Source organism: Perca flavescens, chromosome 5 (assembly GCF_004354835.1).
Source record: "Perca flavescens isolate YP-PL-M2 chromosome 5, PFLA_1.0, whole genome shotgun sequence".
Taxonomy (NCBI): Eukaryota; Metazoa; Chordata; class Actinopteri; order Perciformes; family Percidae; genus Perca; species Perca flavescens.
The window spans coordinates 14017654-14037760 of record NC_041335.1 but is presented as its reverse complement, the minus strand read 5'-3'; the positions used below and the strand labels follow the sequence as shown (position 1 = coordinate 14037760).

Here is a 20107-nt window from a genome sequence, read left to right as displayed (position 1 = left end):
GTGCATGTGAATATACATACATGCATTGGGGACTTTAAACTAATAATAAATTATACTTATACTCACACTTAATCTACATGACAGATAAGGAACGTCCTGCCCTTTCCTGCCTGAATAAACTTAACTGCTCAGTGAAGAAGAAATAACAGCTACAGAATTTTGTTTAGTTTGACTGCAAGCTAGTGGAAAAGAAAAGAATTGGCGGATAAACAAACAACAAACATGGAGAAGGGTACAGACATTTTGCATGGCCATTTTCATTTTAACGTTCTTGCAGACGGCGCAGTAGACAGAACCAAAGTTATTAGTAACCACTGCAAAGTTGAATTTTCTTATCACCGGAGTACTTCAAGTCTGAAATATCACCTAAATGCAATACACACCGTTGATACCCGCAAATCAAACAGTGGCGCGTCATCAGACTACGTTAGATGCATCGTGCGGGAGAAGTATAGATAAAGAAAGGCAAGAGAAGCTAACAAATGCCATAGCGAAGTGGATAACTACAGACTGCAGGCCGATTAGTGTTGTGGAGGACGTCGGTCTGAGAAACATTCTGTGAATTGCAACAAATGATGGCAGATATAAGATTCCTTCAAGACGCACCATCACGATATATATATATATATATATATATATATATATATATATATATATATATATATATATATATATATATATATATATATATATATATATATAAAAAACAAAAAAATAACATAAAGCAATAAACTTTAATTTTGTATTTGCTTTGATTACATTGTTTAAGTTGAGATTTACATTAAATATTTTATTTAACTGCTACTGTATAAACAAAATGCTGATGTTAAGTGTTTGCAGAACAATTAATCAGTGATTAATCAGGAAATCATGTGATTAATCGCGATTAAAACTTTTAATCGTTGCCCAGCCCTAATAAATATATATATATAAATAAATATATAAATAAATAAATAAATAAATATATATATATATATATATATATATATATATATATATATATATATATATATATATATATATATATATAAAAAATACTAAGATGAGGTTACAACCACATTTCAGGGAGGAAAAAAACAGTCAAGCTTTCATATTCATTAGAATTACTTAACCTCACTTATGTAGAGAGACTATGATTTATGCATGAATGATGTCCAATAACAATACACATTTTTAAAGCTATTTTACAAGTGCATTTTAATCTCGAGAGAGTGCAGAGTGTGCAGAAAGTGGCCATGGTTTGATATTAATGGAAGGCTAACGCACTCTTCACATCTATCCAGCCAGCCAAAAGCCCCTCACACATCACACAAAGACAGTTTCCCATCTTTTCTTTCCAGAGATCCATATCAGCACCAGCAGGTGGCACTAAGTACCTTCCAAGCTCCAGCCAAATTCAGCAGCAAGATCAGCAGTACTTGTAAAGAGCAGTTTATGTTGATACAGACCATCACGCCTCCCTTTTTAGTACGATGCCGATGGACACTGATTTTTTTTGCTGTCAGTTGCAGGCTGAGCTGACCATCAGCTGTTCGCTAGTCTGCATGCAGAGACAGAATGAAAGCACAGAAATACTGGAGCGATGTTGATGTCTGTTATTTTCCCTGCTGTGGATGACACTTTGCTAATGTGATGATCGTGTGCAAAAATGATGTTGCTCTCACACAGTCAGAACCATGAATAAAACCATACCCCCCAGAGAGATGACAGCTTCACAGAGACACCCACTATGACTGCTTCAGGGACTGAATGACTCTAAAGACCTGAATTAAGACTGTCAGCTGTAATTTATCTCAGGCACTAAATCCAGAAGACCTATAAAATAAATGATACTGATATGGAGACAAAAGAAATTAAACCGTTTACACATACAAGTGCATTTGCAGTTAAAGTACAGCATCAACTGAGTTTATTCCCAATTTGTATAGCCTAGAATTGCTTGTTCTAAAGGTGAGTCTTAAAGTGATGGTTCAGAGTAATTTCACCCTAGGGTCCTTTGCACCATGACCTCGAGCCAAACACCCCCCCAGAAGCTTTTTTCACCTGGGTCGAACATTGGGAGAGTTAGCTTAGAGTAGCCTTATCAGCTGAATAGCTTAGCGCAGGGGCTAATGGACCCATGTTTGTATCTCGTAAGTTACCCCACTAATAATGCCCGAAATGATACCAAACGTCTACAATAGTACATATAGGTTATGTACTCATAAAACGATGGATTGGAAAGTTTGTAAGTACACCAGAAGTTTATGAACACTTGCCTGCTCTCTTCTGCTCTCTGCTGCTGCTGCTGCTACCTGCAGTTAGACAGTGCTTAGGGCTTTCTACAAATTACTACACCAAAAAGAGATACAACAAAAATATTTATTAATTTAATGATTAAATAAGGTAATGTCTCCAAACTTACCTCAATTATTACTTGTCTCCTGCTAGTTATAGTACAGTACTTACTTTAAAAAAATATTTTTTTGTTGCATCTCTTTTCGGTGTTGTATTTGTAGACGGCCCTAAGCACTCGTTTTACAGCAGCAACAACAACAGCAGATAGCAGAAGCCAGCAGGCAAGTGCTATTTACATAAACTTCTGGTGTACTTACAAACTTTCCAATCCATCGTTTTATGAGTGCATAACCTATTTGTACTAGTGTAGAAGTTTGGTATCATTTTGGGCATTATTAGTGGGGTAACTTACAAAACGTGAGTCCATTAGCCCCTGCGCTAAGCTATTCATCTGATAACACTACTCTACGCTAACTCACCCAATGTTCGACCCAGGTGAAAAAAGCTTCTGGGGGGGTGTTTGGCTCGAGGTCATGGTGCAAAGGACCCTAGGGTGAAATTACTCCGAACCATCACTTTAAAGGTCATGTATGGCGTCAGGTTTATGTCATATCTCCCAAGCGCTATAAAACATGCTCACGAGCAAATAATATTTCATTTCACACGTGCAGATATTACTCTTCGTGCACCAATTCAACAATCGAGAGTCGTACAGGCAGCTGCAAGTGTGAAACAAAATCTAGGGAGAGGCAAAGACTGGCACCTGCTAAGCAGCATGCGCACAGAGCAGCCACCACCCGCCCACCAGTGTCTGCTTTGTGAGCACTGGAGGGCATACACGCTTTCTCAGGTAAACTCTGCTCTCAAAGTGGATTTCTGCTCGCCCGAATCAAACTGACTTTTGACACTTTGGGGGCGGGAACCAAGGAGGCACTGGCCATGATTGGTCACTTTCAAGGCGATCTCACCTACAGCCCTTCTTAGTTTACCTTGATTGACAGCTATAGTTTAGGAAGCACGGAGTTGTTGTACCGGCCAAAGAACTGTCTTTATTAACGATGTAGCGCAAGATAGCACCGTAAATAAATGATTGTAAAAGTGTTTTGTCTTCCGTTCTGTTGATGGGAAGTGTCCGTAAATACTTGCGTGATGCTTTTAGTTTTATTCTTTCCCTCTCCCTATGTTTTGTTTCACGCTCGCCAGTTTATGTGTAAGAGCTAGATAAAGATAAATCTATAATCCAGATCTAATTAACTACAGATTTTTTTTGTCCTAACACAATATGGCTAAATGCTTGTCTGCTCACCCGCTTTCCCTGAAGTATTTCCTGTATCCTCACATCCTTTGATTTCCTTTACAACTTGGCGAATGTCTCTCAAAAGGGAAAAGTTGCATTCAAGTGAAATTGGCTGACTGTATAGATAATCTGGCACTGAGCATTAAGTGACCCCGCAACACACACACACACACACACACACACACACACACACACACACACACACACACACACACACACACACTGCACAATTAATCAAATTTTAATCACGATCACGGCTTCCCACGATCAAATTTGCGTGATCGAGCAATATTTAAAATGCGTCATAGAATGCTCCTTATCAAAGTTTTTGCAAAGCCACTCTAGCGCTCCATAAACCACTGTGTGATCACGTGCCTCTGTGAGCCAATCACAGAGGACAGAGTAACGTGAGGAAAATTCCACAACAGGTAGCAGTCGGTCATCATAAGCCGGTCACAATGTTTACCAGTTTACCAGTAAATGCAACATTTTGTCCCGTCTGTTTTGTTTTTCAGACAACAGCAGTGACCAGTGCTAGTTTGTGTCTGTTAGCTCATAGCTTTAGCAGCAGACTGTTGTACGTCCCGCTGTTGGAATCCTGTCACACTACACCGTTTAGCTGTCAGCATTTTAGCTGTATTTAATCCAGTTACTACTGTGGCTAACAGTAGGCTAACGTTACCTGCTGTGTAACGTGTTATTAGTGTTTACTAGCGTGACATGCAGCGATGTTTATGTTGCCTCTAATGTGGGTTTCGGAGCATCAGAGCGCAACGCAGACATGTAAGTAGCAGTGTAATGAGCCAATGAAATCTGCGTTGCTATTTCGTCAGGTAGATAACTTACGGCAAACGTGCATGTGTGGAAAGCGGTCGCACAACAGCTGAAATGGCATACTCATTCACAGTATCCTTCAATAAAGGAGGAATGTAGAACAATATGGATGTAAAAGCAGTTATAATTAGCCTATGTGACAATTAAATTAGTTTTGGTTAAATCAACAAATAATTGTGATAATTAATCGTGATCTCAATATTGATCAAAAATAATCGTGATTATCATTTTGACCATAATAGTGCAGCCCTACACACACACAAATGAATAACAGCACGAGAAGGAGCAAAGCTCTCAATGCCATTACCCAACCACACTACATCTCTGATACCAGTTCACACGCTCTGGAGCCAGAGCTAATCCTTATATCCACACACACACACACACACACACACACACACACACACACACACACACACACACACACACACACACACACACACACACACACACACACACACACACACACACACACACACACACACACACACACACACACACACACACACACACACACACACACACACACACACACACACTCTAGGATTTGTGATGAGTCAGTAACAAAACGTAATGTAAAAAAACAGAGGTAAGAAATGTCCAAATCTTACGTGACCATCTATATCATACTGATCTCTCTCCCCCGATATCATACGTTATCAATCAGTTGAAACAGTGTCACTGAACATGTGCTCTGAGAAACACTGTACAGAACAGCAGGCTTTCACCGTCGGTCACATTATGTTCACAACATCCGTCATGCAGGATGCTTTAAATAAACAAAACAGGCCTTCATGTGAAAAATGATCTATATCTAGTTCTGCTCAGCCATGATGAGGTGCATCCTTCCACACTGATGTATCAGGACAGCAGCAGTCATGTCTGCAGGCTGGCTGTCTGCCTACAAAGGATCTAATAGCAGTTTGAGTTGAGTTTGCCTGAACCTATTTTATCATCACCTTTGTTAAAAAAATATATATATATATTTTTACCTCACGTTTCTTCGAGTGACATTTTACGTTAATATTAAGAGCATTTGTTTGACCCTGAACTTGCAGTCTTTACTATTGGCTGCATTAGGGCTGGGCGATATGGACCAAAAGTCATATCCCGATATATTTTGGCTGAATATCGATATACGATATATATCCCGATATTTTTTTCCGCAAAGTGAGAGCAAATGTTCAGTCAAAGCCAAAATCAAATATGACATGTCACAAGTAGTTTCATAGAGACAGTTGCAAAATCAAATAAATAATAAACCGGTTTCTTCACCTGGTTCATGATTAAATGCTCAGCTGTTCAAATAACAATAAAATGTAAACCTAAATACTGTATAACAGGAGTACCTTTTTTGAAATCAAAGCTCCATATTTGTGATTCGTTCCAAAGGTCAATTAAGCTTTTGATATTAATATAATCTACTTTGTTCAAAATGTAATGCCTCATGCCTGTGAGCCTAGGTTTATAGTCCCATTCTTCCACTTGATACTGCTTCCACTTAAGTAAACTAAAAGATGAACTATCGACTACAAAACAAAGAAACTAATTAATGTGTTAATACAAAGAATATTTATTATGATCGGTTCACAGATCTGAGTCCAAACGGAAACTTCACCCTTCTGAACTAAGAGTTTCTGCTTCAAGGTGAAGTTTAAAACAGACTGAAATGTCCAGGCTCATTCCTCCACTATTTATTTCTGTATGTATTTATGCGTTACATGTCATTTTAACGGGCACTGAGCTCCAGATCCTGCAGCCGCAGACGGTCTCTGCTGCCCCGCTGTAGCTTCTCTCCGTCCGCCTGCCGCCGGCAAACTTAGTGGAACTTTCCGCCGATATCGACGTACAGGTCGTCCTGGACTACGTGTAAGATCCTACCGATCACCACTCTGTCTTTGGCTGGTCCGATTTGGATCAGCGGGGACCGGCGCAGCAGCGAGGCAAAGCTGTGTTTTTCCCGGGGGAAGAGACGCTGCGGCCGGCCACGGAGCTCTCCGCCTCCCGCTGCCGCCGGAGCTCAGATTGCTGGTCGAAGGCGGCATACATAATCATAAAACACATTGTCACCTGTTAAATGTTATTCATTGCTGTTTGTTCTTTTCATTTCCTCTATCGAACATAATTAAGCAGTACAAAAGTCCGGCATCTTTAGCGTTGATCTGAATGCTTCGCACCCCTGTTCCAAGATGGCGGCGGTTTTGACGTATGTTTAGAACCTCAAGGCGACATCTGTGTATATATCTATGGGAGCAAGGATCACATTTGAACTATATCGATATATGCGATATGGTCTAATTCCATATCTCATTTAAAAATATATCGATATATTTTTAATATCGATATATCGCCCAGCCCTAGGCTGCATCCAGTTATACACTATATAAATTGCTTGAGGCATCAGTTATGTGCTTAACATATAAATGTTGTGAATAACTACAAAGTAAATTCTTTTTGCTTAAGTATTATCTACAGAATTAGTAGACCAAGTCCCTCAGATATAGCCTAACCGGTTACAGAGACGTTTAGTAGGCTACATTTGCCTTGAGCAAATTGAACTTCCCTGTTGAATCAGATGGGTCTCACACGGTGTCTCACAGTCAATCGACTCGCAAACACTAAACCAAATACCCAGAGATACAGACACGCTTGCAGATGCACAAAAGGGCAAAGCTATTCAGAAGCCAGTGGACACACAAACCTAATATTTTAATACTTTAATATCCTTGATTTAACCTCTGACTCACAGATAGGCACTAGGTATATTCAGAGCAAATCAAAACTGATATACTGAAATAAATTGAGAAATGCTGTCCTTTTGGTTTGGTACTTGGTTTGGTCATCTCACACCCATAACTACATTCATGTTGAAAGAAAACTCATAGGAAACTGAAATCAGTACAGCTACATCTTAAGGTGCCCATTTGTATTGGAACATTTCTAGTGGGCAGCACTTTTCACAGCATTGCAGTAAAAATTGGCAGGCATGAAAGTTCTACTCTAAATCAGTCTTATAGCTGCTCAGGTCAACTTCCTCTTGCAACTACCAAATTCACTGAATACTTTTTTTTTTTGGAGAGAAAAATATCCAATCTAAAACATGTGAGGTGGGAGTAAATAAATGACCCTTTGCAAATATTTCCCGACTCACTACCCCAGTATCAACAACCCCCGTTCAGTCTCTTTCTCTCTGTCTGTCTCTCTCTCTGGATCAATACTGTGGCTTTCAACCGATTACAATGACTTCCTAGGAAAACCCACACAGACACAAACATGTTTCCTCATGTTTAAAAGGGCTCAGATCTACTTACCTCTTGTCAAAATGGAAGAGTGTGGTCTGCAAATTCATTTATCAGTAACAGGCTACAATACAGTGCCTTGTCCTGTTATGTGCTGCCTTGTTAAGCATGGCACACTAAAATAACAGATCTGAAAAGGGGATTCTAGGAAGCAGAGCAAAGGTGACATTAGGCGTCACACCACTTCTTGTATTCAGTGTGATGCCATTATTTAGGGGAAATCTCCGCACCAGAGGACAAAAAAAATAAATAAATAAATAAATAAATAAATAAATAAATATATATATATATATATATATATATATATATATATATATATATATAATCTATAAATCAGTACTTAGCTGCTTACCTCCGTCAGGATATTTTAACTAGGCTTATGTAAAGCCCAAACGAGGTCTCAAAGTGATCCACGTTGATTTTAATGGGCTGCAGGAAGACTTATGAGTCTATATATTTGGACAGCTTCATCTATGCTTCAGCAAAGGCTCATTTGCAAATATTCAATATCCTCTCACCACTGAGGAAATGGGGTCTACATTGAGTTGCAAATGATTTGCATTCGATTAGCATGAGGAGTAGGGAAAAACACCCCACAGCCTTTGGTCACCACGTGTTGTTTTGTTAAGAAGGAAGGGCCACAGCCCACCTGTGCCGCCATATTATTGTTGTCCGTCTTCCTGGGTTTGATCTAGCTTTTTATCTTGTCTATTCTATTGGTCTATCAAATGCCAGAAAATATCGATCAGTGTTTCTCAAAGCCCAAAATAACATCCTTAAATGTCTTGTTTTGTCACAAATCACACCGACAGATTATCAAAAAAGTTGGCGACTGATTTAATAGTTGACAAATAATTTGCAGCTCTAATTTTGAGAGCGTCAGTGGTGGAGGTTAGAGAAAGATACAATAAGTAGCAGCAGACACAGAAGTTTGGTTTTGGTTCTTAAACCAGGAAAATGCATTGTCATTTCACTCAAATAATGCAAACTAGCAATCGGTTTCTCAAAAGTCAACAAATATCACATAGCAAGCTATTATTTTGTTTGAATGTCATCTGTAATTTGACCACCCTCCCTGCACATACTGTATACACAGTACACACACAACCTCCTACGCTGAGCCACCGCTTTGGTCTGACTCGACCCAGTGATGATTAATCTATGTGGGAGGGCAGCATTAAGAGTTGAAGCTAATTCCCTGGCTCCATCTATTGATTTTAAGGCTGATCTGTCTCTACCTGCTCTCTCATTACTCTGACTGACAATCATGTCTGGCACTGCTTTGGGCCTTTCTTCATATACGGTATATTGTGCATGCTTGACTACTGCATGATGCTGTACGTACTGGGAGCGAAGAAGAGCGTTATCAGAGTGGCAGAGCCACACCAATCTCTTTTTCTCTCTTTGTGTAATGCTGCAATTTATGCCAGTCGTTTAGCAGTCTACACTGTCATGCTTAACCTTGTTCACAATAACACACAGTGACTAACTAGTGAGTGTATGGGTGTCAATGTCTGTGTAGACCTTATTTGTATATGCATGTGCTTGAAAGTGTGTGTGAGGCTGTAATGGGCTGAGACTGAAGAAAACAATGCAGAAGGGTAACACAATGTCACAGTGCAGAGTTCCCATTTGCAGTACACAAAATGTGTCCTCCAAAAGCTCTTGTAAAGGAAGAGTGTCAATATAAGAGAAGCTAAGACTGGGATCAGAGCAAGTGTGATGTGAGAAAGATCAGAAAGAAAGAGACAGTACGGCTATCCCCCAAGACATACTGGAGATTGATAGACGAAAGGTAAAGGTGGCCCATTTGTTTTGAATCACTGAAGGCAAACTTGCAAAAGCACAGTGTTTGTGATGCTGCAGTAATAATTCAGACAATGTATACAGAATGATTGAAAGTCAGAAAGGAACTTAGGAAATACAGTCAAAGATTGTTTTTAAATCCAATGTCAGTTGATCTAGCTGTTTAATTGACTGTTGGAAGGCTTAGCTGACAGTTGAAAATGAGTTAACTGTAATATTCAGAGTGAGGCTTGGCAGCTTTTCACCATTTCACATCATTATAAACTGCTTACCTGTGAAGTTTTAAATGTTCAGACAAAACAAGCATTTGGTATTAAGCACATAATAAAATAAGCTTATTTACAGGAAAGTTAATTGTCAGATTTGTAAATTTGTATGTTATCAGAAGTGTATTAGATAATAATGTCCTAAACTAAGCTGAAGCAGCACACCAGCTTTTGAAATGAAATGCTCCCAAAGTCCATGAACGTGTTTACTGCATAACAGTTCCATGGCTAAAACAAAGCATTGATGCACAGCATTTGAATCAGAATTACTCGAGTTCCTCCAGTAAATGATAAATGATAAAAAAAAACATCAAGGAAAATATGGAAAGAATCTGATAAGACATTAAATGTCCAGAGATACAAAAAATGTATTAAATGACTCAACAAAAAAAGGCTATGTTATTCAAGCCTCAATCTTTTCCCAGGGTAATAAACAGAAAGCAAGAAGACACGGTGCTGTCAGGTTACTAGTTCATAGCACTGCTAACAGATAGAGAATACTCACATTCATAAATATGGGCACTTAAAGTTCTTGATGCACACAAGTTGTACGTCTTCAAATGCTGACAGCCCTGAACACAGACAAAGCCGAAGCAAAGGGATTCCGGACCGTTACGAAACACTGCAAACAACTTAGCCACCATGCCATCTCCTTAAACTAAAATTAAAACTCAATTTTTTGCTCCAAATTGCACTTGCCTACAGGTAAAACCACTCCAACCCTCCATCACAGGTGGTCCACAGATTTCCATTGCAGAAAAACAGGCACACTTGGATGTGTGGGAGGCAGGCACCAGGCACTACAAGACACTTAATCACAAAGTGAGAGCAAAACCCCATCAACATCCCCAAATGGTGTCAGTCATACTTTCCGGGTTTTTTTTCCTACTTCACAAGGCCCAGACAGCTTCGAGGTCAGCATCAATCATGTGCTTGTCAGTGCGCGTTACAACCGATGGCCCCCTGGGCTGTAATGAATCCTAATTTAAGATGCCATCAGGACACTTTCAGAACGAGGCCATAGGCGGTTTCCAAGTGACCATGATGCTGTTCTCACGACACAACAACAAGTTATTTTTTCCTACAGGACGTCTAAACATGGCTCATTTCACAGTCACTGCATTTTCAAAAGAGGACAATAGCTAAAACCATCCCAAAGTTTCAGCATCTGGTATGCAACATGTACTGAGAACTGTAAGCTATAGTTCATGGGTCTGATATCCTTTCAGTAAAAGTAAACGGCTCAATTAATTGGACCAAACCAATGTAGCGGAAATCTTACAAGGTGATTTTGATTTTAGTAAGCAAACGACTGAAACCTGATGGAGCTATAGCAGTTGGACCAGTCAGCAAGCGGAGTGGTTCATAAACAAAGAAATCCTGTTTCACACCAAACATGGTAGGCTAAGTGGCAAGAACAGGTACAGTTACTGGTCTTAAAATGGACCAATCAGCAAGCGGAGTGGTTTATAAAGATTGCACAACTCACTTCTTAACACAACTCGTACACCTTGTAAACAATCTGTTTAAATAAGGCATTGAAGATACACAAATCATGTTTCTACAATGACTAAATATATGCCTGATTACTAACCCCATATTTATTCAGACTGCAATGCAATATTTAAAACTCAGTGGTTTAAAAGGATGGAGCACTTGTCCAGGCCATGTCCTTCCAATAACAGGTGTAATATCTCCACACATTACCATTCACCTCGTCTGTGTAATAATTCCATGAATGAAATGCCCACAAGACATTTACATCAAATATATATTTAGCATTAGGCTGAGTGTATAGTCGCTGTGACACAAAAACCTACTTCCCTGGTCCATAAGTGTTAAATAATTTAATGTACTCCATATGAGCTGAGCACAAGAAAGGAAGAAGGAAGGCATTGCAGGAACTGGAAACAAGCTGAACCTTAGAATAACAGAGACTGAGATTTTTCTCAAATCGCCTGCTTTGTTTAGCTGGCTTTTTATTAAAAGAGATGTGAAAAATATACTACAGTACATGCACAACATGTGCATACTAACAACTAATTCCATATATCTAGAGAAAAAGTACTAAGAAATTAAGTCGTGATTTGGTTCTCTTCTATGATTAAACATGGAGACAAAAATACAACTAAACTGACTGGAGATGACAAAGAAAGGTGACCAAAAGCTACAGTGTCAGTAACTGATAGTTAATAAGTCTGGTTCGAGATGGTGCCATGCCTAGTCTTATTACAGCCACAACATAGGTAAGCAGGCCGATGAAGAAGAGTGCAGTCAGTGTACAAGCACAACAAAACCAAGTGCTATACGTAGAAAACAATGCCAAAGCTTCACTCACCAATAAATAATGTCTGTGTTGTATCTTTAGGGCCTCTTTCAAATGACGGCTGGGTCTTTCCTGTGCGAAGCATGGCTCCTCGAAGTGGGGTGATGAACATGTATTAAGTGTCCGAAACACATTTTCATAAGAGATAGAAGTGGCTCCGGGAGTCAGGCCATGTTAAGATAGAGTAGAGGCTGGGGCAACTGGTGATACGCACGCAGCAAGTTAAGACACAAAAATAATGGCGGTGGGGAGATTATGTCAGTATTTGTTGCACCGTTCACGCACTGTAAAGTGATGCTAACAGTTACCCGCTAACATAGTAAGCTATAACGTTTGTAAAACTTTATTAACCACTTAAATTCCTTCAGGTGCGGTAACGTACCTGCCTCCGTCACGAGACGTATAGCTGTTGGCTAATTAAGCTTTAGGTGCGTAGACTACATCCTTCACTGTCTATGGCTAGTACATCAGAGAATATCTAATAAGGGGAGAACCTCCACTGTCTGGAAACCTCCTTCTGAACTGGTTGCAGTTCCACTCTGGTTCCATATGAGGGCGCTCACGGGCAAGTGCAGAATGAATGGTGGTCTATGGAGCTATACCCCTCAAAATCCAGTCTCAGGATATAATTTTTTGTCTAATAATTTTAATGTTGCATTCGAAAGGGGAGGCTAAGAAAATACACACTGCTGGGTGTTTAAAGTTGTTTTTTGTTCTAAAAAGCCTTTTAAAATGTCAATGACGTCATACACAACGTACGGCCGGAGATCTTCCTTTTTTCTCTCGAGGCGTTGACAACACAGCTGACAGGTTAGGCTCTCCCTGTCAATACACGTGCTAGAAAGAGGTTTGCTAATGTTTTAAAGACCACGCCGAAATAATCACTGCTTCTGCTTTGGATGCCATTAAGCGAGATCTCTGGTCGTAATCAGTCCTTCATTGATCAGCATTCATTAGCAGAATGCTAGCGTGTTATGGGCAACAACAACTCAACCTTTCGACCTATAATCCATGTTGAACTTGCAAAAACTACAATCAAATCTGACATTTCTCAACGACAATCAGGCGAAAGAGACAAATTTAGCCGTCTAGCTCCATAGAGTGCCATTCATTTTGCACTGGACCGCGATCACCCCCAGTGGAACTCTGGTGGAACTGCAACCAAATTTGGTACGAGAGTGAACAGGCTCTCCGTAGACGGGCTCGGGCTACATCCATACTGCCTAGTTTGTATCTAGGGCTACTACAGAGCGAGAAAAATATTGCCGCAAAATCTGACATTCAGCTATGTTTCAAATCACTTCATTTTAAAATGTTATTGTTTTCATTGTTTGTTTATCAACATTGATACGTTTATTTTATGAGTTTTTTGTTATTTCTTATTATTTTTTTATTTCATATTGTTCGAGAGACATTTGATGGTTTTGATTACCCATTTGACTTGCAGGAATCCACTTAATTTCGAAAAACACACATTTTTCGATTTTAGGTCTTATGTGTGTTAAGATGCAAGATTGTCCAGTAGAACGTTACATCAAATAGCAAAGATGAGTTGCTTTACAGGCTGATAAAGTAACCATATTTAGTTAATGAGGCAATGTGTGCAATAGCCTAAAGGAAAGAAAAACAGCAAGAGGGAATCCCAATGTGTCACACCAAACATGGTAGGCGAAGTGGCAAAAACATGTATGGAAGTACAGGTCCAGTCACTGGTCTAAAACTCTAGCCACAGTTAATATTTGTTTACAGTAATGCACTTGACAAGGGGCTTTTAGCAGGTCAGGTGGGTAATGATACGTAGAAGGGAAACTCTGCATGAGGCTGAAGGTTAGAGAGCAACCCACACCAGAGACGGACAGAAGAGTGTGAAATCGATAAAGTTTAGCTCGACTGACACAAGTGCTGGAGACAATCTGATCCATCAATATGATGTACTGTATACATTAAGTAAAGGAGAGCGTTGACAGCAGACTTGAATTAGTCATGTCAACTTAATCTATATACAGTGGGGGAAATAAGTATTTGACCCCTTGCTGATTTTGCAGGTTTGCCCACTTACAAAGAATGCAAAAATCTACAATTTTAATCATATGTACATTCTAACAGTGAAAGACAGAATCCCAAAGAAAATTCCAGAAAATCACATCATATGAATTTATTAAAATTGATAACCATCTGATGAGGAAAAACAAGTATTTGACCCCCTGGACAAACAGCATGTTAATATTTTGTAGAAAAGCCATTATTGGCCAGCACAGATGTCAAACGGTTTTTATAGTTGGTGACAAGGTTTGTGCACATTTCGGCAGGGATGTTGGCCCACTCCTCCCTGCAGACAGCGTCCAAATCATTCAGGTTCCGAGGTTGTCGCCTGGCAACTCGAATTTTAAGCTCCCTCCAAAGATTTTCAATCGGATTCAGGTCTGGAGACTGGCTAGGCCACTCCAGAACCTTGATGTGCTTCTTCTTCAGCCACTCTTTTGTTGCTTTGGCGGTGTGCTTAGGGTCGTTGTCGTGCTGAAACACCCATCCTCGACCCATCTTCAGCTCTCTCACTGAGGGAAGGAGATGTCGGTCCAGAATTCCACGAAACATGGCCCCGTCCATCGTCCCCTCAAGACGATGGAGTTGTCCCGTCCCCTTGGCTGAAAAGCACCCCCAAAGCATGATGTTGCCACCACCATGCTTGACGGTGGGGATGGTGTTCTTTGGGTTGTACTCTGTGTTCTTTGCCCTCCAAACACGACGAGTTGAGTTGAGGCCAAAAAGTTCTATTTTGGTCTCATCTGACCACATCACCTTCTTCCAGGCCTCTTCTGAGTCGTCCAGGTGGTGAATGGCGAACTTCATGCGGGCCTGTACATGTTTCTTCTTGAGCAGGGGGACCTTGCGTGCGCTGCAGGATTTCAATCCATGACGGCGTAGTGTGTTACCAACCGTTTCTTTTGTAACTGTGGTCCCAGCTGCCTTCAGTTGATTCATCAGTTCCCCCTTGTGGTTTTGGGATGATTCCTCACCGTTCGCATGATCAGGGACACCCCACGAGGCAAGATCTTGTGTGGAGGCCCAGACCGAGGGAGGTTGGCGGTGGTGTGTTGCTTCTTCCATTTCCTGATAACTGCACCGACAGTTGATCTTTTCTCTCCAAGTTGCTTTCCGATTATCTTGTAGCCCATCCCAGCCTTGTGCAGATCAACAATCTTGTCCCTGATGTCCGTAGAAAGCTCTTTGGTCTTGCCCATGGTGGTGATGTTGGATGCTGGTTGTTTGGGTGTTGACAGGTGTCTTTTATACAGGTAACGAGGTGAGGCAGGTGTATTTGATGTAGATAATTGGTTCGGATTGGGGCTGTGTCTTAAAGAAAGACTAACTGGCTTGTAGGAGCCAGAATACTTGCTGTTTGTCCAGGGGGTCAAATACTTGTTTTTCCTCATCAGATGGTTATCAATTTTTATAAATTCATATGATGTGATTTACTGGAATTTTCTTTGGGATTCTGTCTTTCCCTGTTAGAATGTACATATGATTACAATTGTAGATTTTTGCATTCTTTGTAAGTGGGCAAACCTGCAAAATCAGCAAGGGGTCAAATACTTATTTCCCCCGCTGTAGCACATTTCATACATAATACAATGCAACACAATGTGCTTTACATTAAAATAAGATAATAATCGTGCAAAAAAGAGCATACAAATGCTAGATATACAAGACACACACACACCAAGAGGTCAGCCATACACTGTTGTAAAGAGAAATGTTTTTAACCTGCTTTAAAAAGTGTTAAGTGTGGGGGCCTCAGGCACAGCCTTCCAGCCTCTACTGCTTTAGTATGAAAGATGATTAAAAGCCCTCTGTCTGTGGACCTGAGAGTTCTTGCTGGTTTGTGTGTATGTGTCTTTTATTATTTATTTTATTTTATTATTATTTTGTGAAAAAGATGAACTATAGGTGATAATGACCCACTTTGCTTCAGTGCAAACATGTATGAAAACCTTTTTGAAACCCCTTTAGATCCAATAAAACTTATGAGACTAAGATGCAATGGTAATTCCTATAAACTGTGAAATGTACAACTTACAATTAGAGAGACAGAATGAGGGAGAACTTGATCAATACAGTACCCATACTAACTCCTCTCAGAGTGAAAAACAGAGTAAAATAGATACCAGGACTAGGGTTACATTGTTTTCAAGTCTCCCTTTTGAAAATAAATACAATATCTTTTCAGTAACGTTGATAAGCAAATGTACACGGTATGATAAGAATTTTCATATCACAGTATACCGTGAGACTGGTATATCGCTGCATCCCTAATCAGGACATATTATGCACTTTGTCTATTGGTTCAAAATCCATAAATCATTGAGACAAGTGGAATATAGAGTGTGCAAAGGGGACTGAAACATCATATCAGTAAAATTACTGTGTAACTGTAGCCTTTACACACATAGGGAAATGCCCACACACAAATATATTAAAAATCGAAACACCCTGTTGCAAGCAAAAGTTACATTTGCTTATTGTTTTTTTTCCATTAAGTCAATAATGAAATGACTTCCAGAACTTGGCATTGATCCCTTCCTTCATTTACTTTCCAAATCAAACTGTGAAGGTATTTGCTTTTTTATGTCCCATATATTCTTATTTAATTTATGAAATTGTGGCTTGGAGCTTTTTGCTTTCATTTCAGTAATGAAAGGTTGTTGGATTTTTTTTGGATGACTGTAAAAGTGTGTGACTTTGAGTTATAATCCTTGTTGGGAAAGTGTTTAGGCAGCACATAAATGCATTGTCAAAAATTTTCCTGAAAATAAATGCAATTCATTTGCATGCACAAAATTGCACATGTAAAAACGAAAGAACATTTTAGCTGCATTAAATGTCTGTGTGTTGTGATGTTTAGTGTTTATTTAACTGACTTCTTGATTTCCTGTGCTGCGTGTTATCCCCTTTCTCTCCCCCCTTACCTTTGCACCTGCACTATCTAATAAAACAAATATTTTGACATAATAATGATTTTCCCCCAGGTATTAATATAGCATTTCTAATGTTGTCTGTTATAATCTCCTCTCTCGTCACTTCTCTCATTTTAATCTCCATTTAACCTACATCACATGATCATCTCTCATCTTATCTCAGTTGACCTCATGTCATCCCCTCATCACCCCTCATTGCATCCAACTCTGTCTGACTTGTCTTCATCACCTTTATTTCCTCTTGTCACCCATCATATCATGCCATCTTTTATCTTCCTCTAGCCTCATACAATAGACTAAGATCATACTGTATATCTTATATCTGTGATTGTGCATGCATAAAGTCAAGCTAATAACAGATCACTATCTCTGACTGTACTAAAACCTGAGAAGATGATGCTGTCACTCTAAGTAGTCTTCACCACAGCTCTCCTCCAATGTGGAAAGTCCAACCGAAGCTTGGACAAACATGGCGACGACAGGAGGTAACTAATGGCTCATATTGAATGCTAAGAGTTTATTTGGCAAAGTGAGATCCCTGTGTATTATGTAACTGGTAAGTGCTATGATGAAGCTGCAAGATCAGTTTCAGTGAAGTCATTAATAGTTGTTTTATTTTACCTCTTTAGCTGAGTGCACTGCATTAGAGATTTAATGGATAAGATATCTTTGGCCCTAACTTCAGTGGGGTGAACTGTACTCGTGCTAAATCACTTTTAGACAGCGATCTGGATGATGCTCAGAAAAGCAGATCTGGAACACTTCAAGAGTGGTGAGATGAAAAGCATTGCAATTACTGCTGCCACTGAAACAGAATGCACTTGGGCCACATACTGTATGTTCGATAGTATTTCTATCGACCGCACTGTTATATATCAGAACAGCTGATCTTTAATGACATGACCTACTGTAGGAGCAGTGAATTGGACTAGTATCAGGATAAGACATGGCCTTAAAGATTTTTTACTTACTGTAATTATTACTCTCATCAGACAGTGTTTTCTATATTATTTGACTTCTCTCAGACCTTTAGGGCTGTATGTCATTTTTGTGAATTCACAACTAGCCTACTCCAGCTGATATATACCTTTAATGCTGTTTGTTTCTAGGGTACTCTGACTCACGTTGAGTTGTGTGGGAATATATCAATCTAACTAACTATTTGAAAACTGGCCTCTTTGAATGAAAAGAAAATGATGATGAAGCATGGGCATGTTGCAGCCCCTGTCTACTGGCAAGGACACTGTGACAGATGGACTGTGAAGCCAGGAGGACAAATCCTGTACTGGAAAAAAAAAGATGTAAGCAGGCAAAAGGAGGCTGTTAATGACATCCATGAAATACCAACAGGGAGTCTATAATTGAAATTGAGCCTACACATCCAGGATATGTAGCATGGGGCAACAGTGATGGTGACATGATTACAAACCATGTAGCTTGTGATGTAAGCTTGTTGTTGGTGATGATCACAGACATTGGTTGTAGTCATATGGCCCAGACAGCCATACAAGCTACAGGACAGATAAAAGAATATAGTGGAGTGGCAAAACAATGAGTGCATCACATGATACGAGCAGTGAGCACGTCGCAGCACCACGTACATCATCATGAAACTTGTCATTTCCAGGGCAATGTAGCAAAGCCTGCCTTATGGATTTTAATTTTTGCAATAGCCCCACTTGATAGAAACAGATAATCTACCAGATGCGTGTGTTCACCACATGTGTCTTTACTCACAGAATCACTTGCGTTTTTACGCAGCTGCTCCTCCTCTCCCTCCACCGCGGCCGCGTCCATCACCAGTTTCTCGAAGCACGCCGAGCCGAGAGAGGAGCTCTTCTGCTGGTACTTGATCAGCTGGGATACGGGGACTTTGGGGCTTCCGTGCACCGTCAGCTCGGGTTTGCTCCCCGTGGCTCCTGAAGCTGCGCCAAGGGGATCGCTGCTGGTGCCGGGGAGCGCGTCGCTTCCATGGGACGTCTTATCGCCTGCAAAAGGCACCGGCGGAGAGCAGCGCAGATTCGGCTGAGACGACGAAAAAACTCGGTCCAGCTGTTTCTTTTTCCTCTTAAACATCCATAACCCCGATTCCTTTTTGCTGCCCTCCGCGCCCCCGGTACCCCGACGCTCCGATCCCAGTTTAGGACTGAGCCAAGGCTTGGTTTTCTCCTGGAAATGCTTCCACATCCTCCGCTGGTAGGACAGAGACTCCTGTCCTTTGGCGGTGCTCTCATCCTTAGAGGATTTCTGCTCCATGGTGCCTGTGCAGCAGCCAGCCAGCCTGAGCACACTCTGAATAGTAGAAGGATGTCACAGTTGGGCTGCTGCAGCTCGGGAGCACTTCCACTGATGATCAGGTTTAGAGCGCCAAGAAGGAGACGCACAGTGAGACGATGATGGGGGGGGTGTTGTAGTCTCCCAACTAACCTTGTAGAACGCCTATGCAGGCAGCACTGTAAATGTTGTCATGCACTGAGCACCACGTGCGCTTGTCAAGCCTGTCAAGACGTCAAGCAATAGCCTCATCTATTGAAGATTTGTCTCAGCTCAGTGGTGAAGTTGGAGCACATGCAGTGGCTTCTCCATGACTATACCTGAAAATGCTTGGTAATGCTCCGCTTGGATGTTGACGGTCTTTGCGTATCCTGCTCTGTCCACCGTACTTTACGAGGGTAAGGGTTTGGTCAAACTTCCCCATTAATTGTCATATTCAAATGAAGGACGAAGGCTGCACCGCGCCTCCCTCTGGCCAACCATGTCACTTGACTGGATAATCTGTACGCTGGTGATTGCATAACGCAACCCAACAGTGCCTCGTGGAGATGTTTATAAGTCAACTGTGGGTCCTCTGTCACCCCCCCATCTGAGTTTATCTCTTTTGTAGTTGGTGCTTGGTGATTTTCAGCCTCTAGATTCATTCTTTAATCACAGTGACCTTGGTGAATCCAGAGCTGACAGTAAGTCTGAAACCTTAGAGGTTTTAAAGACTTGTTCCCTTTTGTATTGGGTGGATTTGTTGTCACTGT

General features: G+C 40.6%; 1 protein-coding gene across 5 annotated transcripts in view; it reads right to left on the bottom strand.

Moving 5' to 3' along the window:
- Positions 1-19850, bottom strand: part of mctp1a (multiple C2 domains, transmembrane 1a) — a 147008-nt gene extending 127158 nt beyond the window's left edge. For 3 of the 5 annotated variants that reach the window (XM_028578062.1, XM_028578064.1, XM_028578065.1), the window contains exon 1: positions 18819-19849. In XM_028578062.1, the coding sequence (XP_028433863.1) occupies positions 18819-19337 (519 nt within the window). In that variant the 5' untranslated portion in view covers positions 19338-19849. Of the gene's footprint in view, positions 1-12117; positions 12306-12487; positions 12521-18818 lie in introns of those variants that run through there. The other 2 variants (XM_028578066.1, XM_028578063.1) reach the window with 2 other exon arrangements.
- Positions 19851-20107: the final 257 nt, after the last annotated feature.